Source organism: Meles meles, chromosome 19 (genome assembly GCF_922984935.1).
Source record: "Meles meles chromosome 19, mMelMel3.1 paternal haplotype, whole genome shotgun sequence".
Taxonomy (NCBI): domain Eukaryota; kingdom Metazoa; phylum Chordata; class Mammalia; order Carnivora; family Mustelidae; genus Meles; species Meles meles.
The window spans coordinates 48,454,229-48,479,201 of NC_060084.1; the positions used below are offsets into that span (position 1 = coordinate 48,454,229).

Genomic DNA, 24,973 nt, shown 5'->3' on the forward strand with positions numbered 1-24,973 from the left:
GGCGAGTCTGTACTTGGAGCGCCCTCTTGTGGCTACCGTGGGGGGGTCTAGCCTCCACTTTTTAAAGAACAGCTTTATTTTTTACAAAATTTAAAAAAATAAAAATATAGGGGCTCCTGGGTGGCTCAGTTGTTAAGCGTCTGCCTTTGGTGCAGGTCATGATCCCAGCGTCCTGGGATCGAGCCCCACATCGGACTCCCTGCTCAGCGGGAAGCCTGCTTCTCCCTCTCCCACTCCCCCTGCTTGTGTTCCCTCTCTCTGTGTCTGTCAAATAAATAAAATCTTTAAAAATGTTTAAATAAATAAATAAAATAAAAATATAAAAACAGCTTTATTGATACAATGCATACACCATACAATTCAACTATTTGAAGTGCGCAATTCAATGGTTTTAGTAAATTCAAAGGGCTGTACAATCATCATTAAAATGAATTTAAAACCATGTCTTCACCCTAAAAACAAACTTCTCCCAACCCCCTTCAGCTCGGGCAATCCTTAACAACTTTCTGTCTGCATAGATTTGCCTATTCCGAATACTATATAAATCTGATCATACGGGGGAGTCTGGGTGTTTTAATTTTTTTAAGATTTTATTTATTTATTTTAAGATTTATTTATTTATTTCATATTGTGACAGAGAGAGATCACAAGTAGGCAGAGACGCAGGCAGAGAGAGAGGAAGGGAAGCAGGCTCCCTGCTAAGCAGAGAGCCCAATATGGGGCTCGAATGCAGGACCCTGAGATCATGACCTGAGGTGAAGGCAGAGGCTTTAGCCCACTAAGCCATCCAGGCATCCCTTAATTTTTTTTTTTTTAAGTGGCCTCCACATCCCGCATGGAGCCCAATGCTGCTGGAACTCAGGACTCTGGAATCAAGATGTGAGCTGAGGGGCGCCTGGGTGGCTCAGTGGGTTAAAGCCTCTGCCTTTGGCTCAGGTCATGATCCCAGGGTCCTGGGATCCAGCCCGGCATTGGGCTCTCTGCTCTGCGGGGAGCCTGCTTCCTCCTCTCTCTCTGCCTGCCTCTCTGCCTAGTTGTGATTTCTCTCTGTCAAATAAATAAAATATTAAAAAAAAAAAGATGTGAGCTGAGATTAAAGAGTCCAATACTTAGCAGACTGAGCCACCCGGGCGCTCCTAGCATAATGTTTTCCAAATTCATCTACCTCGTGGCATTCATTCCTTTTAATGGTTGAATAATCTTCCATTGTCCGGGTACACTGCTTTTCATTTACTCACTTACCAGCTGATGGACGTTTAGGTTATTTCCACAAATATTTGTGTGGATGCATGTTTTCAGTTCTCTGGAATATATCCGCATAGGAGTGAAATTGCTGGGTCAAACACTAACTCTATTTTGCCGTAGATAAACTCTCTTTATTTCCCCTACTTTGAGGAGCTGCCAAATTGTTTTCCAAAGCAGCTGCACGGTTTACATTCCCACCAGCAGTTCCAATTCCTCCGCAGCCTCCCCAGTGCTTATTATCTGTCTTTTCCATTACAGCTACCCTCGCAGGTGTGAAGTGGTAGCTCATTGTCATTCTGATTTTCATCTGACTGATATCAACGTTTGACTGATATCATCTTTTCCTATCATTCACTGCTTTTGGATCCACTATGCGGCTAGAGGAACTCTTAGCCATCGTACCCTATTTGATCCACATTTTTCCAATTAAGGTATTAATGACATCGTCCTTCTTGGAGTCCCTCCCTTTCCCTTTGCCACATCCTGCCTGTGAGGTTCAGCACCGTGTTTTGTTTTGTTTTTTAAAGATTTTCTTTCTTTATTTGACATAGGTCACAAGTAGGCAGAGAGGCAGGCAGAGAGAGAGGAGGAAGCAGGCTCCCTGCTGAGCAAAGAGCCCGATGCGGGGCTCGATCCCAGGACCCTGAGATCATGACCTGAGCAGAAGGCAGAGGCTTTAACCCACTGAGCCACCCAGGTGACCTCCTCCCATGTTTTCATACTGTGATCACATCCAGATGTGTCCCCATATAATCTATGGCATTGGCTCTGCAGTTTTTCAAACCTGATATAAATGACATTGTCCTGTAATCCTTCTGCACCTGTTTTTTTTTAAAATTATTATCATTACTCATTATATTAGTTTCCTAGGGCTGCTGTAACTAAGGACCACAAACTGCGTGGCTTAAAGCAACAGAAATTTATTTTCTCCCCCTTCTGGGAAGGACCCAAAATCCAGGTGTCGGCAAGGCTACACTCTCTCTGAAGGCTGGAGAGGAGGATCCTTCCTTGCCTCTTCCTAGCTTCTGGTGTTCGCCAGCAATTCTTGACATTCCTTGGCTCTGATCTCTGCCTCTGACACCATGTGGCTTTCTTCCATGTACGTACCTGTGTCCGTATCCAAACTTCCAATCATTCTGGGTTTGTGACCCACTCTAATAGTATGAACTCATCTTAACTTAGTGACATCTTCAAGAACTCCACTTCTAGATAAGGTCACATTCTATTTCTAAATAAGGTTCTAGAGGACTTGAATTTGGGGGTGGGGCACACTATTTTTGGGGGGGGGCACACTATTCAACCTAGTACACTCATCATCATGTTTTCAGGACTCACACTATTGGTATGTGTGTCCAATTCATTCATTTGAACTGCTGTGTGGGAGGCCTTTATGGGAGTACACCGCAATTTATTCATCCCTCCTGCTGTTGATGGCCTTACCTTGTTCCCAGTTTTCTCCGTTTCCGACAAGACTGCAATTAACATTCTGGAACAAGTCTCTTGGAGTTTCTTAGGGCAGTAATTTTCAAACTGCCCAACAAGATCCATTAGTGGGTTGTGAAATCAATTTAGTGGGTTGCAAACACGATTTTCCCTTTAATGAAATGGAATCAAATAGAACAGAAGCTATTGTAACACGTGCACGTAGTCAGGGTACGGACTACCCTGCGAAACTGTTTCAGGTGTATACCATGACCTGATCCGAGCAAACGTTTTTTAGGAGCCAGAGCTCGGGAGGCTGTAGCCAGTAATGGTCGCGCTCTGTCCGAGGTCTGATGGATGCCACCAAATTACTTTCCAACTCATTTGTTCGTTCACACTCCTATCAGCTCATCATCAACACTTAGCATAGTCAAAAATCTGACTTTTTACCAGGCCGGAGGGTTATCATCTTATTTCTGGAAGATGAAACAGGCTCAGAGAGGGCAGAAATGTCAAGAACTGGAAGACAGACCCCGCCATCCTGACTGCAAAGACCCGGTCTTCGCTGGGTTTGAGATGCAACGTTGAGGACCCTGTAAGTGAAGAGTTCTCGGGCTCTAAATAGACATCTGCGGGCGCCTGAGTGGCTCAGTGGGTTAAAGCCTTTGCCTTTGGCTCAGGTCAGGATCTCAGGGCGCTGGGATCGAGCCCCGCATCGGGCTCTCTGCTCGGCGGGGAGCCTGCTTCCCCCCCCCCCCCCGCCTGCTTCTCTGCCTGCTTGAGATCTCTGTCAAATAAATAAATAAAATCTTAAAAAAAAAATAGACATCTGGGTACGTCTGCCTTCAGCTCCGGTTCTGATCCCAGCGTCCTAGGATGGAGTCTCGCATCGGGCTCCTTGCTCAGTGGGGAGCCTGCTTCTCCCTCTGCCTGCTGCTTCCCCTGCTTGTGCTGGCGCGCTCTCTCTTTAATACATAAATAAAATCTTTAAAAAAAAAAAAAAGATTTCTCGTGGCCTAAGGCGGAATGAGGGTTGAGGGTTGAGTGGGGAAAGTTTAGGATGAGAGCTCAGTTAAACCCCTTTCAGCTTCCTACACCTCAAAGGGACGCCGGGACGCAGGGACGGCCCGGCCCACAGCGCCCCCAGGTGGCTGCCTAGCGCACAGCCGGAGTTGGGCTGATGGTACCGATCGCACAGGTTGGGGAGAAAACCACGCTCCTCCAGCCCTGAGCCTACCAGACGCGCCTTGACCCCTGCATTCTTGAACCCCATCTTCCCGCCTCATCTCCTGAGGGACCCACCTCCTCTGGAAATCTGGCCTGATTTCCCCCAGGCCCCTCACGTGGGGGCTCAGGAATTATGTTGCCAAGCTCCTGCTCCCTCAGACACCCAACCCCTGCTACTAGGGGACCAAGGAGTCCGGTCATTCTATGCTTTCCTTGTCCGGGACAAAGGGATAGCACTATCTCCCCGACCTTTACTCCTAAAAAGTTCAGCTCTCTGATCTTTAATCCCACGCCCCAGCCAAAGATCCAGACCTGGGTCCGAAAGCCCCAGGAGTGCTCCGTCCCAGCCCCATCTCCCCGCAGGGTTTGGACAGCTAAGCTCCCAGCCCCCAAAGCCTCAGGTCTCCCCCAGCCCCTCCTCCACTGCAACCTTGGCACCCAGCCTCCAGTCGGTGTCAGAAGGGGCCCAAGCATCCTACCTACAATTCCTACCCATTGAAGGCTCCTCCTATGCCCACCCACCGCAGCCTCCCCATCCAGCTCTCTTTAGGGGATCAGACTTTCGAACCCCATCTCTAGGAACTCAAGGGCCAGATCCCCCCAGACTCCGCCCCCTCCAGAGACACGGGCACCTGTGTCCCCTCCCCGCTTCTCCGGGTCCCGCCCCCACCCTGGGCGGGGCCGCACCTTTGCCCGCCGCCGGCCTACCTCCCCCGGAACCCGGGTGCCCATGGCTGCCGCGGCAGCCCCCTGGGGGTGGCAGTCGGGAGAGGCCCGCACGCTCGGCCGGGTTGTGAGGCGGCTGCAGCGCCTGGAAGAGCAATGCGGGGACCCCCGGCTTGCCTCCAGCCCCCCCTCGCTGCGAGACCTGCTGCCCCGCATCGTGCAGCTGCTGCGCCAGGTGGCCCACGCCCGGCGGGCGGCCGGCGGAGGCGGCCCCGAGGGTCCCGGTGGTGCGAGGGACTTTCTCACCGTCTACCTTCACAACCTGGAGGCCAAGAGCAGGCAGGGGGCGGCACTGCTGCCACCCCGGGGTGAGAGGACTGCCAACGACGAGCTCTTCCGGGAGGGCTCCAGACTCAGGTGAGCAGCCGCCCTGGCCCCAGAGAAGACATGGGATCAGGAGTCTGGGGCCCCAGCCCCCTTCTCCGTCAGACCCAGGCCTCCAGGCCCCCAGCACCCCCCTCCCTCAGACCCAGGGGTCAGGACCCCAGGCCCTCCTCCCTCAGACCCAGGAGTCCAGACCCCCCAGCCTCTCCTCCCTCAGACCCAGAGGTCCAGACTCCCAGGCCCTCCTTCAGACCAGGGATCCAGGCTCCCAGTCCCAACCTCCCTCAGACCCAGGAGTCCAGGTCCCCAGCCCCTCCTCCCTCAGACCCAGGAGTCCAAGTCCCAAGCCCTGCTCCCTGAGAACCTGTAAAACCGAACAACCCAGTTTTTTTCTTTCTTTGGACACCTATGCCCTCAGTTCCCCATTTCCCCTCGTTCTTGGCCATCCAGCAGCACGCTTCACATTGCCCCACTCTCCCAGAGGCCTAGACACACATCCTGGGAATGTGGGGACCCCAGGGAGCTTCTTGCATGAGGAGGGATAGACTGACGTTCCCATCACTGCCCCTGCCTAGGGGGACACACAGGGCCCCCTGGTCTTGGTTCCTGAGGAACACCTAGCTCAGGACCCAGGGCTTCTCTGTCGCTCCCCCAGCCTCTTCTGAACTCTGGGGAAGGGGCTGCTGGGTGACAGGAGCAGGTGAGGTCTGGGCTCTAGATCCCAGCTCAAAACAAGGTCCAGACCAGCGGCTCTCAACCCTGTCAGCCAAATACTTTTGTCGGCTCAAATTCATCCTGAAATGAAATGCATAGGTTAGGGGCGCCTGGGTTGCTCAGTCGGTTAAGTGTCTGCCTTCAGCTCAGGTCATGATCCCCGGGTCCTTGAATCGAGCCCCGCATTGGGCTCCCTGCTTGGCGGGGAGACTGCTTCTCCCTCTCCCATGCCCCCTGCTTGTGTTCCCTCTTTCTCTGTGTCTGTAAAATAAATAAATAAAATCTTTTTTTAAAAATGCATAGGTTAAACTATGCATAATTTTTTAAAAATCACTATAATACCCAAACTGTATTATAAGGGATGATTAAAAAAAAAAAAAGAATGCCCTTCATAGTAACGTTATCTATGTTTTAAATGAAAATGCCAGGACACAATTATAATTATTCTGGGAAGCAGAAAGGGCTAGTCAGACATTGGCACCTCTAGGGAGAATCCCTATGTCACTGAACAGTCTCCTTCCCTACAGAGGATCGTAGAATTTCTGTAAAAATTCAGTAAAAATTTAAGATGTGCAGAAAATGCTTTTGTAAAATGGAATTGGGTTTTAGGCTTAGATCATTTAAAATAGATTCTCCACTTTCATGGATGCCTGATGGGACATTGGAAAGTGGAGTGGGATGTGGGCAAATTTTGCTACTGGGGACTCTCCCCCACAATTTAGCCTCCCTACCGTAATGGATATGTCAAGTAAATTTCTCAAAGCTCCTTAGAAAGGTGGTATAACTCCACTGAGAATCACTGTTCTAGAAAGTAGGAAGCATAGGGGCTTAGTGAGTATCTGAGTTGAGTGTTCTAGTTACTAGGGTTCTAGCAACTCTCTGAAGAAGATTCTAGAACAACACTCCCCACTAAAAATCTAATGCAACCCACATATGTAATCTTTTATTTTCTAGTAGACATATTACAGAAGGTTTTTTTTAAGATTTTATTTTTAAATAATCTCTACACCCGGGGCACCTGGGTGGTTCAGTGGGTTAAAGCCTCTGCCTTCGGCTCAGGTCATGATCCCAGAGTCCTGGGATGGAGCCCCACATCCGGCTCTCTGCTCTGCAGGGAGCCTGCTTCCTCCTCCCTCTCTCTCTCTCTCTCTCCCTCTCTCTCTGCCTGACTCTCTGCCTACTTGTGATCTCTGTCAAATAAATAAATAAAATCTTTAAAAAAAAAATTCTCGGGGTGCCTGGGTGGCTCAGTGGGTTAAAGCCTCTGCCTTCAGCTCAGGTCGTGGTCCCAGGGTCCTGGGATCGAGCCCCACATCGGGCTCTCTGCTCAGCGGTGAGCCTGCTTCCTCCTCTCGCTGCCTGCCTCTCTGCTTACTTGTGATCTCTGTCTGTCAAATAAATAAAATCTTGAAAAAAAAATTAAAAAAAATTCTCTACACCCAACATGGGGCTCGAACTCATACCCCCGAGATCAGGAGTCGCCTGCTCTACCAACTGAACCAGCCGGAGGCCCCAAGAAAGATTTTTTTTTTAAACAGGTGCAGTGAGTTTTGATAACATTCCCTTTACTCAACTAATACTATCCAAAATATTATCTCAACTTGTAATCAGTATAAAGCAATAATTAATAAGATAGTTCACATTTTCTTTTTCCCATCAAGTTTCCAAAATCTGGGGCACCTGGGTGGCTCAGTCGGTTAAGCTTCTGTCTTCAGCTCAGGTCATGATCCCAAGGTCCTGAGATCAAGCCCTGCATTGGCTCCTTGCTCAGCGGGGAGCCTGCTTCTCCCTCTCCCTCTCCCTCTACCCCTGCTCATGTGCTTTCTCTTTGTCTTTCTCTCATGCTCACTCTCTCTCTGAAATAAATAAATAAAATCTTTAATTTTTTTTATTAAAGAGGAGAGACCCCTCTTTTTAAAAAAGAAAAAAATATTATTTATTTATTTTATTTATTTGAAAGAAAGAGACAGAGATAACGCATAGACAGGGAGAGGAGGGAGAAGCAGCCTCCCCGCTGAGCAGGGAGCCCCACACATGGGACTCGATCGTAGGACTCTGGGATCATGACCTGAGCTGAAGGCAGACGCTTAACCAACTGAGCCACCCAGGCACCCCTAAATAAAATCTTTAAAAATAATAATAATAAAGCCAATAGTAAAAAGGAATGTGCACTGAGTGCCAGCTGCATGCCAGGTACGCCGGGCATTCTCTGCTGCCCCTCTGAGAGAGGGGCTGCACTTATACCCATTTCACAGTTGGGGAAACTGACATAAGGGGGAATAAAGGAACCTCCCCAAAATGCCGCAGCTAAATGTCAGAGCTACCCTTTTCTGCACCCCCCCATCCTGACCCATACCCCAGGGGGGCCACTGGCAGGAGAAGGCACAGGGGTCCACCCCCCCCCAGGGCTGCTAAAACCAAGAAGGTTCCCAGTGCAACCTGCTCTCAGACCGCTCCCAATGCCCTCGGCTCTCATGGGCTCCACCTCTGACAAGGCACCCCTGGGGTGCAGCAGGTGGAGGCTGGGGTCTGTTTGCTGGAGGATGACTGGGATCCTGGGCAGCGCCTCCCTTTCCTTCATGGGTAAGGAAACCGAGGTTCGCAGAGGGGAGATGTCGGCACTGCCATAGGCCATCTTGGAATCGACTTTTTGGTTAGAGTCTGGGGGCCTGGTGCGTGTGGGTCTTTCCCACAGGGGGTGCAGGTGTCGGTGGGAGGCCCGGAGTCCAGTCCAGGCCTTCAGAGCCCATCCCCACAGGCGGCAGCTGGCCAAGCTGGCCCTCATCTTCAGTTACATGCACGCGGAACTGGGTGCGCTCTTCCCCAAGGGAGAGTACTGTGGGCACACCTACCAGCCCATCAAGGCGCAGGCCCACGCCTTCTGGAGGGAGCACTGTGGAGCCCGGTGAGTTAGCACCTGTCCTCGGGGCCCTTTAACTCCAGCGCCTCATCCTGTCCCTGCCCTAGGGGACCCAGGAGTCCTCGCCCCCAGCTGCCTCCTCCCTCAGACCCAGGAGTCCAGCCCCCAGCCACCTCCTCTCTCAGACCCAGCAGTCTAGGGCCCCACCCGCCTCCTCCCTCAGACCCAGGAGTCCAGGCCCCCAATCACCTCCTCCTCAGAGGTCTTCCCATCCAGGTTCCTCCACTGCATACCCCACCCCCTCCATCCAGGTGTGTGCTGCCCTGGGCTGAGTTTGAGTCACTCTTGTGCACCTGCCACCCAGTGGAATCAGGCTCCACGGCCCTGGCCTTGCGCTCCACCATTAACCTCACCTGCAGTGGCCACGTGTCCATCTTCGAGTTTGACATCTTCACCAGGCTCTTCCAGGTCAGCAAAGGCCAAAGCTGGAAGCCCAGATTCTTGGGTCCTGGGGGAAGGAGAGGTTGGTGAGGGAAGAGGGGCTGGGATCCCAGACCTGTGGTTCCTGGGAAAGGGAGGATCTGGGGTCTTCTGTATCAGATTCCTGAGGCCCGCCCCAGGTGAAAGCAGGGTGACTGGGTTCTGAGACCCCGGGTGGCATGAGAGGTGGGAGGCTTCCTCGGCCCCTCCCTGACCCACATGCCTCCCCGCTCCAGCCATGGCCAACACTCCTCAGGAACTGGCAGCTCCTGGCGGTCAACCACCCGGGCTACATGGCCTTCCTCACATATGATGAGGTCCAAGAGCGTCTGCAGACCTGCAGAGACAAGCCAGGCAGGTAAAAGGGCTGGGCCGCAGGAGGAGGAGGCTGCTGGGGGGTTCCAGGGTCTGGATCAAGGTCTGGGGTGTTGGGGGAGCCCAGCCAGCCTTTGGGGAGTAAGAACGGAAGGGCTGAAGAACCTGTGACCCTAGACTGCCAAGCACTGAGAGGTAGGATGCTGAGTGCCTCATCTCCTGGGACCTCCCAGGAGCCTAATGATCTTGGGCAGTGCTCAACATGCGCCACCTTTCAATGTGCATTCTTCTGACACTCTCACAATGCACCTTCTCACAATCCAGCAGCTAAAGGAACAATACTGGGGCCGGGGGTGGGGGGGGTGGGGTTGGTGGTGGTGGTGGTGGTGAAGACCCTGCCCCAGGGTAAGATCCATTTCTGATGAGTCAGAGCTCATATTGTACAGTCTATCAAAAAAAATTTTTAAGGGGCACCTGGGTGGCTCAGTGGGTTAAAGCCTCTGCCTTCGCTCGGGTCATGATCCCCGGGTCCTGGGATGGGGCCCCATGTTGGACTCTCTGCTCAGCGGGGAGCCTGCTTCCCCCTCTCTCTCTCTGCCTGCCTCTCTGCCTACTTGTGATCTCTGTCAAATGCCCCCCCCACACACACACACACTTGCTGGAGTAGGAGACTGGGATCCAAACACCTGAGTCCTTAAATGATTTCAAGCCATGAAACTTGAGCTATTGGGTCCTCCCAGAGGGCTAAGGATTGAGGGGCTGAGCTACCTGGAACACTTGGATGTTGAGGGAATAGGAGGTCACATTCATGAGTCTTGCAAGGCTGACTCCAGTAACGGCAAGTATGTTAGCACTCTCCCGGTTACACTTCATACTGGTTTAAAGGGAAAGGAAAAGGAATGGATAAATTCTCGTGATCGAAAAGACCAGGTATGGGGTTTCAGGCACAGCTCGATCTAGGTGCTCAAACACTGTTGTCAGGAATCTGTGTCTTCCCTGTGGTCTACTTCTCTCTGTGTTTGCTTCATTCTCAGACATGGTCTCTCCTTATGGTGGCAAAAGGTTTGTAGACGCCCCAGCTGTACACTCTACCAGCTTAGCAACCTCTGTAGGAATAGGGTACCTTGCTCCTGATACTTCTAGCAAAAAAAATCTCAGTGGTCACTATGGTCAGGGGTCCTAAAAAAAGCACTGATTGGCCAAGATAAAAACAACCTTGTCTGAGCCCCAGTGAAGGAGGAGGAAGAGAAAAAGACTTAGACACCTGGATCTCCAACAGAATGGGCAGCTGGGAAGTCCCCAGTGGACAGCAGTGACCACTCCCTCACCCCATCCTACCAACCTCTTCCTCCAGTTACATCTTCCGGCCCAGCTGCACTCGTCTGGGTCAATGGGCCATTGGATACGTGAGCTCAGATGGCAGCATCCTGCAGACCATCCCTCTCAACAAACCCCTGTTCCAAGCACTCCTGGATGGACAAAAAGAAGGCCTGTGAGTCCCATCCTGGCAGGGGGAGGGTGTCAGCAGAATGCGCTTGGAAAAGTGGCTTGTGTTGAGCACTGCCCAAGATCCCTCAGGGCACAATTCGCAGGGCAGACATCGTACATTTGCAATACTACATTGTTCCAGTAGGCGGCAGACAAGGGTCTTGAGGAAGGGGAGCTATTTCTTCTTCTTCTTCTTCTTTTTTTTTTTTTTATTTTAGAAGCAGAGAGAGAGAGAGAGAGAGAGCTACTACAGGCACATGCAAGCAGGAGGAGGGGCAGAGAAAGAGAGAGAATTTCCAGCAGGCACTACACTAAGGGTGGAGCCTGACCCAGGCCTTGATCTCACAACCCTAAGGTCATGACCTGAGCTGAGATCAAGAGTCTGAAACCTAACCAGCTGAGCTACCCAGGCGCCCCCAGGGCACCTTTTCTGGTTCACGGAAAGCTGCCATGGGCAATAGCAAGTGGCTGCAAGGAGTGTGTGGGAGCCGACCCCACTGGCTCTGTTCCTGGGAATTCTGCTGAAAATCTTTGGCTTATAGATACCCATATCCTGTTCTAGAATCTAGACCGTTAAAGGAGAAAGAACTGGGCAGAGAGCTGGACAGGTGTTTTCAACCTCCAGCCTTGGCTGCCCCCCAGCCCCTCTTTCAGAAGCTGCCCTGGGTCGGAGGGGAGCGGAAAAGGGTCGTGGGCTTCCCGAGTCTCTCCCTGAACCTTAAGCCAGAACTTTCTTCCCAGGCATATCTAAATGATATGATGTGAGACACATAGATATGCAGTCCGTTCTCTTTTGTTCTTGTTAATGGTAGTTCTGTAAAGTCCCTGGGAACACTGATTTATAGAACATTGAGCCACGGCTTATGGGGCAAATACAGGTGTAGTTTCCCGCAAGATTCTGGTCATATATATATATGTGTATATATATATATATAGTTATATATAGTTATATATAAATATATATAATATATGATATATAATATATTATGTATAATATAATAAATTTTATATTATATTATGTATAATATAATAAATTATATAATATATAAATATTGTAAATATATAAATATTAATTAATTAATTATATAAATATATTTTATATAAATATATTTATATATATATATTTTTAAAAGATTTTGTTTATTTATTTTACAGACAAATCACAAGTAGGCAGAGAGACAGGAGGAAGCAGGCTCCCCACTGAGCAGAGAGCCTGATGTGGGGCTTGATCCTAGGACCCTGGGATCATGACCTGAGCCGAAGGCAGAGGCTTAACCCACTGAGTCACCCAGGTGCCCCATGGTCCCATATATTTTTTTTAATTTTAAGTAGGCTGCACACCCAGTGTGGGGCTTGAACTCATGACCCCGAGATCTAGAGTCACAAGCTCTACGGACTGCGCCATCCAGGCGTCCCGTCTGGTCACATTTTTGTCAACCAATTGCTGCCTTATTGGTAACCAGTAGCAACCTTTATGTGTTTTTCTACCTAAAGACACCTTATTTAATGTGTAGTCCATTCTTTGACAGTGAAGTCAAGTCCAAATGAAGCTCATCCGATGCCTGTATATTCCCTATAAGGCTCAGCCCAGCCTTGTGCTTAGGGACACTGGACAGCACTCCAGCACTGTCTCGGGGACATTTAAAACAGCGAAATCACCAACAAAATGCATAAAAATGCAAAAAAAACAAAACAAAAACCATGGCACTACATGCACTGATAAGGATGCTCGTTTATAGCATGAGGAAGTGAAATGAAAAGGCCGAGTGTCACCTTCTCCAACTTCAGCCGGAAACGCATCAGGTGACTCAGAGTTTTGCCATGCTGCGCAGCTGGTGAATGGCCACAGGAGTACCGTGACTGGATTTGGGGGTGACAGATGTTAGCAGGGAGCACGTCTGCAGAAACGGAATCCAAGAATAATGAAGCTCTATCGGTTATACTCGTATATTCTGACCTGACAAATGAGAAAAACTGAGGCACAGAGAGACAGAGCCACTTGCCCGGGTCACACAGCCGCTGAGCTCACGGGCTGGGATTTGAGGCCGGGCTCGGAATATGGACCTTCACCCACCACAGTGTCTTGAGTTCCAGGTCAGACTTCATTGGAGAAAAAAGATTCTAGAAATGAAATGAATATATGAACATCATCAATCAGTCTTTTTTTTTTTTTTTAAAGATTTTATTTATTTATTTGACAGAGAGAGATCATAAGTAGGCAGAGAGGCAGACAGAGAGAGTGAGAGGGAAGCAGGCTCCCTGCCGAGCAGAGAGCCTGATGTGGGACTCGATCCCAGGACCCTGAGATCATGACCTGAGCCGAAGGCAGCAGCTTAAACCACTGAGCCACCCAGGCGCCCCTCATCAATCAGTCTTAACCCCTTTCTCCGCCCCGTGTCGCCCAGCACACAGACCCCACTACCCATTCTAAAGATGGACAGATCGAGGAGAGAGGGGAAGAGACTCCAAGTACTTTCTACCATACAGTGAGGTGGCTTGTGGGGTCTAAAGCTGATCATAGCAGTTCTCTCTTTGGATGTGTTTAAGTGTGGAGGAAGCGTTTTATGGCCGCCACCAATCTTTGCCCCGCCCCCCTCTCCCCGGGCATGATTATGTCCATTTTACAGAAAGGAAAACTGAATGCAGGGAGGTAGAGCTGCCCAGCGCAGGGCACACAGTGTGTTTGTGGGAGAGCTCTACCTGTTCTGCTCTACCTGGCTGGCCCGGCAGACCCATCAGGCTCAGGGGACCCTGGCGCCGCTGTAGGGTACAGTTGTGACCCAGAGGGTGCACAGCCCAGTTCTCAGACCTTGCCCACGGCCCTCCAGGCCCTGCCTGTGGCCTTGAGCTGTTACCTTTCCTGCAGTGAACTTCCATAACTATATGTGAAGTGAGGAGTGTAGACAGTCTAGAAGGGTCCTTCTGATTTGCTAATCCAAGACTAGAGGCTGGTTGCTCCAGCAATGCATGACCTAAGACGCTCCTGTATTTGGAGCCGAACACTCAAGGATGGGGCTCTCTGGGAGGGTGAAGCCTGGGGTTTCCTGGTTTCTCAGTTTCCTGGTTCCTGTTGATCTGATTTGTGTTTCTAGACCTTGGGACACTTAGGTCTAATGTGCCTTTTTTGGGGGGCTCTGAGGGGACACGGCCCTGCCCTGGGATCCGAGGAGATACCACTTGCCCTGGAAAGTCCCGGTGGGAGGAGAGGGAAGGGAAGAGATTCCCAGGCCAATGATGGGTTTGGGAGAGATGCTCATCCAGGGGCCGTGGGCCTATGGCAGGGTCCGGGGAGCCCTTGCTTCTTGGGGTGGGGGATGTTAGATGTCCCTCAGTACCCCTCTCTTCCCTTCGCCCAGCTACCTCTACCCAGATGGGAAGAACCACAACCCAGACCTGACTGAACTCTACCAGATGAAACCCCATCCCTACATCCATGTGTCAGAGGTGAGGTTGCGCCCTCTGCCCCCCACCGCCCCATCCCTGCTTCCTGCCCCACCCCTCACCCCCACACTGTGCCTCGACTCCTGAATTCTCTCCCACAAAGTCAGGCCTAGAATCCCAGAGGCCTTGGGTATGTGTGCTGGTGCGGTGGCCATGTGAGCTGGGTTAAATCACTTGGCCCCTCTCTCTGCCTCTCTTCCTTCTCTGGAAACTACGGCTCCTTCTGCCTCCTCCCCAGGGGTTTTTGCGGGGCTTAAACCAGGAAGTGATACTGCTGAGATTATTGGAATGGCTGACGCACTTGAGCTTCCCCCGATGACAGCCCCTGTATAACTTCTGGTCTTCACAGCCACCCCATGGGTGAGAGAGAAATGCCAAGTGAAACCTTTTGGTATAAGTATATCCCACACACCATCTGGGATATACTTAGACCTTAAAAAATTCCACATTGTTTACCCAGAAATCAGCTTTAACAGGGCATGCTATGTTTTTAGTTGCTTAATCTGGCAACCCTGAGTATAGACCACCCTGGAGACAGAGGCCCACAACAAGGTATAAGGAGGAGGCTGCTGGATACACGACCTTGAACTTCAGAGGGCTCAGGGCTGGCACAGAAGTTTGGGGCTTTCTTCCTGTGCCCTGACTTGGATCCCCATGGCTGACAGGCCCCTTGCCATCCTCCCCGTCTTCTCGCCCGCTAGGAGCAGCTGCAGCTCTACTGGGCCATGGACTCCACGTTCGAGCTCTGTAAGATCTGCGCGGAGAGCAACAAGGATGTGAAAATCGAGCCCTGTGGGCACCTGCTCTGTAGCCGCTGTCTGGCCGCCTGGCAGGTGGGTCTGACCGCCCTACTGTCCTGCCCGTTCTCCCCCAACTTTACGGCACAAGTCCCTCCTAGAGGATCACCCACGTAGGGCAATGCTCATGGATCAGATGGGGAAACTGAGGCCCAGGGAGAGCAGAGATGTGCTCAGGGTCCCTCAGGAGTGGTGAGCGGGAGCCCAGCTCCCTCTGTCTGTGCCTCTGTCTCCATCTTGCTCTGCGTCTCTCACCTCCGCTCCTCCTTCTCCGGCTGCGTTATTACCCGTGGAAAGGGCTCCTTGTTCCTTGTTCTTGGCTGGGCGATCTGGGGCCAGTGGCTTCCCCTCTCTGAGCCTTAGGCTCCACCCCTGGAGAGCGGAGCTAACAGTAGCCAACCTCCCAAGGGCTATAGTGAGGATCCAAGCCCACAAAACCCTCTGCAAAGGCCCCCCCCGGAAGCCAGGGCTCTTGACCCCTGGGTAGTATAGGACCTGACATTAATTTTCTTTTTTTTTAAGATTTTCTTTATTTGAGAGAGAGAGAGCATGAGAGGGGAGAAGGTCAAAGGGAGAAGCAGACTCCCCATACAAGGGACTCGATCCCAGGACTCCGGGATCATGACCTGAGCTGAAGGCAGTTGCTTAACCAACTGAGCCACTCAGGCGCCCTGGGTTTTTGATGGTAACGGAGGTGTTGGACAAGTATCTGATGGCCGAGGCGTGCGTTCCAAAGACTTTCATCTTGGATACACATATTGCCAGCTGTGGGACGCAGCTGCTAGCAAAACCCGATAAGGAACCAGGCCCCCCAGCTCATGAAGTCCCCCGTTTAGAAAGCCCAGGGGAACCGGTCAGATGGCTGACCCCGGAAGACCGTGCTTTGTCCTTCCCACGTTCTAATGCCTCAAATTCACCAACAAAGAGTGAACCCATGAATTCCTAGACACCCCACTTATCCCCTAATAAAGGCAGAGCCCCGTGTGCATGCACCTTCCCTCTCTCTACACCTGGGACCTCGCTGTGGGGCCCTGGTCCTGCCATGTAACCCCCACGACCTGTGAGTCATCATCTGGTTCTTCGGAGCTCACTGGTGGCTGTCGCCGAGGTGTATCCTGGGCTCATAAGAACCGCAGCACTGGCCCCAGTCGTGGCTGCAAGGCAGATGTCTCTGTGGGGCTCACCACAGTTCGTAGGCGCCCCGGCAAGCACCTTGGGCATTTCTAGGCAACAGCATCGCCTGTGGACAGCTGAGCCCCCCACCCCGCAACACCCTCGCTCCGTGGGGCTCCCCGCTTGTGCCCCCCTTCTGACCTCACACTCTGTTCCCAACCCTCTTCCCCCCCCCCCCGTTCATCCCCCCAGCTCCTCTCCTCCTGGCTCCTCTCCCTCTCTCTCCATCTCCCTCCGTCTCTCCTCAGCACATCACTGTTGGGGAGGTAGGCCCTTGTGATCCCAAGGGACACGGTGGAGGACAGCGAGACCCTGACCCAGTCCCTTCCCACCCTACCCCTAGCACTCGGAGAGCCAGACCTGCCCCTTCTGCCGCAGAGAGATCAAGGGCCAAGAGGCCGTGAGTATCCAATTCCAAGTGAGGCCAGTGGAAGCCAGGGCCACTGCTGAGCACCTGAGAGACAGCAGTGACCAGGAAGATGGGGAGGAGGAGCTGGGACAGGTGAGCGGGGCCAGGGACTCCTGGGTCTGACGGAGGAGGTGCTGGGGGCCAGGGACTCCTGGGTCTGAGTCGGGGGGGGGCGCTGGGGGCCTCACTCCTAGGTCTGAGGGATAAGGGGGCTTGGGGTCTGGACTCCTGGGTCTGAGGGAGGAGGCTGGGGGCCTAGACTCCTGAGTCTGAGGGAGGAGGGGACTGGGCTCCTGGATCCAAGGGGGGAGGAGACTGAAGGCCTCCCTCCTGAGTCTGAGGAGGGGACTGGGGGTCTGGAGTCCTGGATCTGAAGGGGGAGGTGGCTGGTGACAGGATTCTGGGGTCCTAGAAGCTGGACCGTTGCTTCCCCCAAGAATCCGGGGCTCTTTCTCCAGCTGTAACTCTCCTGAGGGTTAGGACTTTGCCTTCTCCATTCTATCTCCAAAGCCAGAAGTGTCTGAATGCTGGGACTCTGAGCAGAAGGACACGTAAGGGGGCAGACAATGGCAGCTTTCAGTCCCCTCCTCACCCTCTGTCTCTCCTAGGTGGCTTCCTCAGCTCCCCCACAGCCCCCTCAGCTGAGTGTGTCTCCCGCTAAAGGCCCACTGAAAGTGGTGAGTCAGGCGCTGGTCTGAGGTGGGCAACTCAGGTCTTACTCAGCCCTGGGGTCTCTCAGGGGCCCCAGGCCCAGCACTCATCTTTGCGCCCATTGACAAGGTGCTGGGCGATCCTCTATGCCCTCTTGTTCTCATCCTTAGTTATTCCTCACTGGCTTCCTGGCTCTCTGTCCAGCATCCCAGGCATGTCTTACCCTAGGACCTTTGCACCAGCCATTCCTTCTGCCTAGACCTCCTTTCCCCAGGCTTGCTTTCTCATCTCCTTAGGGAGGCCTTCCCTGACCACCTTATTTTACTGATAATAAGAACCTCCCCCCCCAAGCCCCTGTGCTGCTGATTTCCATAGTTCTTTTCACCACCTGCCAGAGGACAGTCTTTAGGCCTCTGCCTTCTCTGGTATGTCTCCCGAGTCTAGAACAGTACCTGACACACACCGGGTATTCAGTGAAGAGACTTTGAATGGACTCCTTGAACTGGGTGTCCCCAGCAGCCGACGGAGTCAAAACTGTTCCCCTCTTCACTTTCCAGAGGAAGGAGGCTCAGAGAGGTGATCGCACTCGCCCAAACCTCACAGCCAGATACAAGAGAATCTGGTGTTTGCGGGGGGCACTTAGAGAACCCTCAAATCAGCTGCTTATTTTCTAAGCAAGCCCCAGCCTTCTTTCTCTCCCCCACCCCGTACTTCCTACCCCAGGATTTTCCAAGCCCCTGGCCTGCTGGGGAGGGGCCGGTCTCTGTTAGCGTCTCAGGCCGAGCGCACGCAAGATTCAATCAATACAGGGCTGTCTTCAAACAAACAGCTCAGGAAGTCCGGGAACACGATTCGACCGCAGCAAACAAGTGAGCCAGCAGGAAGGGGGGGTGGCGGTGACACCAGCCAGGGAAGCTAAAAACAGATCCAGACCTGCAGCCAAAAGCAAATGGAAACATTAGGAGGCACTCAGCTGGCTCCCTGAGGACAATGAGGGGGACACAGCCCGAATGGAGAGCCAAGGGGGGCCACAGGGGTGCACCGTTGCCTTGGCTGGGCCCTCCACCGGCATGCCCTTTCCTCTGCTCCCCAAACCTGCCTGATTCAAATCCCAGTCAACTCCTACCCCTTCGTTCTTCAAAACACGCAGCAAGAGAGAGGTGGCCCCAGGGGGCGGGGGCGGGGGGGCGCCGCTGCCCAGCAAAGTGACCGCCAGAATGAGAACGGTTAACGTGTGCAGAACTTGCTCTATGCCTGGCACTGCTCTTGACCTATTGATTTAATTGTCATGACAACCCAGGGAGGTAGGTACTGTTACGATCTCTCTTACGCAGAGCTGATGTGGAGGTCACCAGCTCAAGATGAGAGAGTTGGGACTGGCCCCCAGGCCCCTGGCTCTAGACTCCAGACTCTGTCCTTCGCTCCAGTGGGCCTCTGTGCTCCTGTCTGTGAAATGGGCACCATGCCAGTCCCAGCCGCGTGGGGGCGGGGGTTGGGCTGCTGTGGGCGTGGGGCAAAGGGGGCTGTGTCCATGTCCTGGGGGTCTGCGTAGGCCACTCCCACACTGCTGTTCTCCACCTGAGAAACCTCCCTCTGGGCAGCAAGCCTGTCATTTGGTGGGACCCCGGCACTTTGCTGGCCCCTGGGGACCTCTCCCATCCTCACTGTCTCCATGGAGAATAGCAATAAGCCTGGCATGGGCCCCCCAGGTTGTGATGAAATGAGCAAGACTGAGTGTTTGTAACCTGGATTCACATCCCTCCCTGACCTCTCAGAAGCCCCTGCCCGCTGCTCCCCAGGGCTCCAAGAAAAAGCCAACATGCTCTCTGTAGCCCACGAGGCCTGGGGGATCTGACCCCTCCCCACCTCTCCGATCTCTTACCATCCCCCCCAACTCCTCTTCAGCAGCAGTGAACCTCTGCTGTTCTTCTAACAGGCCAGCAAGCCCACCACCCATCGCAGGACCTCTGACTACATCTTTCTTACTCTCAGCCTTCTGTGTAATTCCCCGCCCCCTTCCCAGAGGTCTTCCACGGCCTCTCTTACATCTAGTCACCTCCCTACTCTCCCCATGCCTTCTCAGTTCCTTGAAGAACATCTAACACTCTCTGGATGTTTCCTTGTCCGTGCACTGATTACTCACTCTCTGGATATTTTCCTTATCTGTGAGCTGATTATTCATGGTAAGCCTCGTGCTCAGTGGATCATCAGTTTCATGAGGACAGAGATTTGTGTGCCTGGTTCATAGCTTTCTCTTCAGAACCTAGAATAGTGCCAGACACACTGTAGATTCTGAGAATATTTGTGAGATGGATGGATGGATGGATGGATGGGTAGATGGGTGGGTCGATGGATGGATGGAAAGATGGACAGTTAGATGGATGAAAGCGTGGGTGGGTGGATGAATAGATGGACGGAAGAAAGAAGGAAAGATGGATGGATGGATGGATGGATGGGTGGATGGATGGAAGGAAGAAAGAAAGATGAATGGATGGATGGATGGATGGATGGATGATGGAAAGATGGTTGGATGGATAGAAAGATGGGTGGGGGGCGCCTGGGTGGCTCAGTGGTTTAAGCCGCTGCCTTCAGCTCAGGTCATGATCTCAGGGTCCTGGGATCGAGTCCCGCATCGGGCTCTCTGCTCAGCAGCGAGCCTGCTTCCCTCTCTCTCTCTCTGCCTGCCTCTCTGTCTACTTGTGATCTCTCTCTGTCAAATAAAAATAAACAAAATCTTTAAAAAAAAAAAAAAAGAAAGATGGGTGGGTGGGTGGATGGATGGATGGATGGATGGATGGAGGAATGCGTAGATGGATGGACAAACAAAACTTCCTACTCAAGCCAGAAGTGCTAGGGGAAAAAACAACATGGACCAGGGACAATTCTGTTGTACTGTCCCTTCCTCCTCCTCCCCCCAGCCACCAAAGTGTCATCACTGTCTGGACCTGTGAAATGAAAGACAGTTGTAGCTCAGCTGTGACATTTCTTAATCTCCTCTCTCCAGGCACCTCCGGCCCTCCCCAGACTTCGGGGCCCTCTTTCCTTACCAAGAATTAAGACTGTGGCATTATCTCCATGGCAAATCACCTCCAGTCCTCAGGCCAGGGAGGAAGCCCCAGGGTAAGTGGAGAGGCAGCTGGAGTCCAAGACACCTGGGTGTGGGGGAAGACGGGATGGGGGGAGCAGAAGGGAAACACTGGTCCTAGGAAATCGACAGCCCTTCTTCAAACTCTCTCCACTGCAGAGACTCCTAAGGGAAAAATCATCCCTCCGGCTGCTCCTGGGGGGCCCATGATTCCCTGCCCAGGCATGGGGGCCGGTGAGTCTGCTCTGCCCCAGCCCAGCCAGGTTCCCTCCCTGGGCCTGGCCCTGCCTGTCCCCCAACTGGGCTGTGATACCATCTAACCCACCTCTCTTTCTGCCTCGCAGGGCCCCAAATGTGCTGCTAAAGGGAGCCCCTGGGGCTAGAAGGGGTTTGTGAATAATAAACTGCCAAACCTGGTTGTCCTCAGGTGTGTGGAGAAAGTTCAGCCGTCATCCGGGGGGCAGCTTGACCTTGGGAATGGGGGTCCCTGAGGCCTGATCTCCACCCCCCATTAACCCAGGGGTCTAGAGGGGTGAGTGGGGGACACAGCTCTTCTGGATCCAGGAGTCTAGGCTCCCAGCCTCCTCCCTCAGACCCAAGAGTCCAGAGTCCCAAGTTTTCAGAGAATCAGGCAGCCATCCCTCTTTCCCCACGAATGCAAACGAATTTTCTGGAACCAGAACCAGATATCCAAGTACGAAGTCCCCTAGTCAAAAAGACCCCACATTTCTTTAAGAGTCGTGTACCTGACCTTGCCCAGTGTTCTTATCCCTCTCCTCTCTCCATTCCACTCTGGGAGAAGGATTCCAGTGATTTCCAGTGCAAATCAAACTGAGGAAGTGTCTCCCCACCTCATCACTCATCTCGGAGGGACCCAAGCTTCCCTTCACTTCACAGTTTAAACCAATCCACACCCCCAGAGTCAAGCCCCGTGCCCGGCCCCAGGCGCTTATAGCAGTAATCACTGCCCCCTGGTGGCCCCCAGTCTGGTGGGAGACAGGCCTTGATGACACCACCAGTGGGCGGGGTTGGAGGGCTGGGGGGGTGCCACAGGAGCCCAGAGTGGACAGCTGAGCCAGCCTGGGAGGTCAGGGAGGACCTCCAGGAGAAGGCATCCGAGCTGAGGCTGAAAAGAAGAAGAAAGGGTTTCCGAGTGTCAAGGGAGCATGGAAGCCTGCACCGTAGATTTGTCCCAAGCAGCAGAAGCTACCTCTGGGGCAGAAAGAGAATTCACTGAGAGGACGTGGGATCTCTCACAGATTGCCGGGAGCGATTAGAGATCCAGGAGGGGAAATAAGCCCTGAAAGGGAATGGATCCACTGGCAGCGGGCTCCGGCTGTAGCGCCGCCCCCATCACACCACGGAACTGGTCCGATGAGAATACAGTGATTGCTCGATGACCCCCGGACAGCAACCGGTCACCTCGTTGCCTCTGCCGCCCAGCATCAGGCTGAGGCTGCTCTTCTCACTCACTGTTGCTCCGAACAAGTCATGCCAACACTTAGTGGTGACACTAACGTCGTGGAGACTGTGGGCCAGGATCTGGGGACGCGCTCAGGTGGGTGGGACTGGCTCAGGGTACAGTCAGGTGGTGTTCTGGGCCAGGGCCTCTGGGGGCTGGACAGAGGGCTCTCTGCGGTCAGACCTCTCCATGTGGTCACCACGCTAGCTAGCTTGGGGTTCCCCGCAGCATGGCCGCCTAAGGCAGCCTGACCGCTTGTAGGGTGGCTGATGGCTTCGTGGAGAGTCTCCCGATAATCCAGGCAGAAGCTGCGTGGCCTTTTCTTTCTCTTTTTTTTTTTTTTAAGGATTTATTTGTTTATTTGCCAGAGATTGGGAGCACAAGCAGGGGGAGCAGCAGGCAGAGGGAGAAACAGACTTCCCGCTGAGCAAGGAGGGCGATGTGGGACCCATCCCAGGACCCTGGGATCATGACTGAGCTGAAGGCAGTCGCTTAACTGACTGAGCCACCCAGGCACCCCCGCGTGGCCTTTTCTACCTAATCTTGGGAGTCCTATAACATCACTTCTGCCACGTTCTCTCTACAGGAGAGTCAGAACCATGGCATGGCATAGATACAAAAGAGGAAGGGACATAGGGTCCCCCTTTCCTGGGGAGTGTCGAGATCAGATTGTTAGAAGAGCATATGGAGGGGCACCTGGGTGGCTCAGTCATTAAGCGTCTGCCTTTGGCTCAGGTCATGATCCCAGGGTCCTGGGATCGAGTCCCGCATCGGGGTCTCTGCTCAGCAGGGAGCCTGCTTCCCTCTCTCTCTCTCTGCCTGCCTCTCTATCTACTTGTGATCTCTCTCTGTCAAATAAATAAATAAAATCTTAAAAAAAAAAACAAAAAACAGAATGTGTCCCAGCTCCACAAGGGCGTAGACCAACGAGTCCCTGAGTCTTCGGCATTATTAGTTTCTGATTCCAAGTGAGCAGGATTTAGGGGCGCCTGGCTGGCTCCGTCGGAAGAACATGTGACTCTTGACCTAGCAACCGTAAGTTTGAGCCCCACACTGGGTGTGGATGTTACTTAAAAATAAATAAAGAGGGTCCCCTGGGTGGCTCAGAGGGTTAAAGCCTCTGCCTTCGGCTCAGTCATGATCTCAGGGTCCTGGGATCGAGTCCCACATCGGGCTCTCTGCTCGGCGGGGAGCCTGCTTTCTCCTCTCTCTTTCTGTCTGCTGCTCTGCCTGCTTATGATCTCTGTCTGTCAAATAAATAAATAAAATCTTTTAAATAAATAAATAAATAAAGAGAAAACTAAAAAAAAAAAGTTCTTATCTAAACTTTTGCTGCATACAGTAAACTGTGGTCCAGCTCAATGCATTCACACTGCCCTCCCCCCTCCAAAAGACAACATGGGCTGTCAATAGTTACATTTTCCCGATGCAAATCTGGAATGACCACAGAATCACCATTCCCCACCAAATGTGTCTGATCCCATGTTCCACAAGCTGTGAACTCGTTGTAAAGTCAACCATCACACACGTATCCTGTTACATAAAGTAACGGGATAAAGGTACAGCAGTCCCCCTTATCCGCAGGGGGAAGGTTCCGAGACCCCTCTCAGACGCCTACCGTAACCAACCCTAGGTATACTGTATTTTTTGACTACGGACTTAGTACTTGGATATCTATATATACCTATGTTAAAGTTTAATCTATAAGTTAGGTAGAGTAAGAGAGTAACAATAATAAAATAGAACAGTTATAACAACATCCTGTAATTAGAGTTACGTGAATGTGGTCTCTTTCTCAAAATATCTTCTTGTACTCGACTCACCCTTCTTTTTTTTTTTATTTATTGGGGTACCTGGGTGGCTCGGTCGTTGGGTGTCTGACTTCGGCTCTGGTCATGATCCCAGGGTCCTGGGATGGAGCCCCGCATGGGGCTCCCTGCTCAGTGGGAAGCCTGCTTCTCCTACTCCCTCTGTTTGTGTTCCCTCTCTCACTGTGTCTCTCTCTGTCAAATAAATAAATAAAATCTTCAAAAAATATTTATTTGTCAGGGAGAGAGCACAAGCAGGGAGAGGCAGACAGAGGGAGAAGCAGGCTCCCCACTGAGCAAGGAACCCAATGTGGAATTTGATCCCAGGACCCTGGGATCATGACCCAAACTGAAGGCAAGATGCTTAACCAACTGAGCTACCCAGCCATCCTTAGACTCACCCTTCTTGTGATGATGGAGAATAAATTCCTACGTGTTAAGATGAAATGAGGGGCATGACCCCAGCATTGTGACATGACCTTGGGCTACTCTTGCCCTTCTGAAATAGACGTCAGGAGGAAGATCATCTGCTTCCGGACAACTGTTGACCAAAGGTAACACACCATGGAAAAGGAAACTGCCAATAGGCAGGGCAGCCACAGAGGAAAAATAAGTCTTGTTAATTAAAATGTGTAAGTGTATACACATGAGACAGGAAGAATGGGATTGGGAAATTCATTTATTGCACAGATCTTGACTCCGCTGCTCATATCAAGGGCCATACTAGGCACTGGAGATACAGTGGTAAATTCTACAGAAGACAAACAATGAAAAATAAATGTGCGACACCATAAGTGTTGTAGAGGAGAAACGTAGTAGGGAAAGGAAAGTACAAATGGCTGGGAAAGCAGGAATCGCTATTTTTGATAAGACGGTCAAGGGAAACTGATGAGGTGATGTTGGAAAAGAGAGTTGAAGCAAGTAAGGGAGGGAGCTGTTTGGGGAAGAACGTCTAAGCAGAGGGAAGAGGAAGTGCAAAGGTCCTGAGGCCAGAACCCAGAGCATGCCTGATTTTGGCAGAACAGCAAGGAAGCAAAGAGATCTATGCGGCAAGAACAGAGCCGGCAAGGGGGAAGAGAAAGATGGAGTCAGGGAGGTAACGAGGACCAGATCGAGGACCTTGTGAGCCATGGAGTGGATTTTAGCTTTTCCTGAGAGGTGCCCTGGAAGGACTCTGAGCAGAAGAGTGATGTGGGTTGATTCACACTTTAACGGGATCCCTCTGGCTGTTTTGTGGGAATAAATTGTAGGGACAAGGGCAGATGACGTTACAGTACTAGTTTCTGCAAGTCTTTGAGGAACCGTGGCTAGTATTTATGCCTTCCTTCCTTCATGCACACTCCATA

At 52.1% G+C, this 24,973-nt stretch overlaps 1 protein-coding gene across 6 annotated transcripts; it reads left to right on the forward strand.

Moving 5' to 3' along the window:
• Window positions 1–4,566: 4,566 nt before the first annotated feature.
• On the forward strand, window positions 4,567–20,779 carry CBLC (Cbl proto-oncogene C). Of its 6 annotated transcripts, XM_045987550.1 has the most exons (13): window positions 4,568–4,977; window positions 8,417–8,563; window positions 8,830–8,986; window positions 9,235–9,356; window positions 10,668–10,805; window positions 14,158–14,245; window positions 14,944–15,075; window positions 16,556–16,714; window positions 17,230–17,298; window positions 17,996–18,141; window positions 20,277–20,392; window positions 20,517–20,591; window positions 20,702–20,779. In XM_045987550.1, exons 1-13 carry the CDS (start codon window positions 4,625–4,627, stop codon window positions 20,719–20,721), a joined length of 1,722 nt encoding a protein of 573 aa, XP_045843506.1. In that variant the 5' UTR covers window positions 4,568–4,624; the 3' UTR covers window positions 20,722–20,779. The 6 variants fall into 6 exon arrangements, 5 of the variants coding, with proteins under 5 accessions (XP_045843508.1, XP_045843506.1, XP_045843505.1 ...); XM_045987549.1 differs by having other exon boundaries at window positions 20,517–20,779; XR_006816195.1 differs by lacking the exon at window positions 17,996–18,141 and having other exon boundaries at window positions 4,569–4,977.
• The last annotated feature ends 4,194 nt before the right edge of the window (window positions 20,780–24,973 follow it).

Bases quoted from the DNA above. Each gene is read 5' to 3' on its own strand.
- CBLC (XM_045987549.1), top strand. From the start codon at position 4,625: ATGGCTGCCGCGGCAGCCCCCTGGGGGTGGCAGTCGGGAGAGGCCCGC. The intron at 4,978-8,416 runs GTGAGCAGCCGC...CCATCCCCACAG, and splicing joins CGGGAGGGCTCCAGACTCAG to GCGGCAGCTGGCCAAGCTGG. The intron at 18,142-20,276 runs GTGAGCCAGCAG...TCCTCTCTCCAG, and splicing joins GATTCGACCGCAGCAAACAA to GCACCTCCGGCCCTCCCCAG.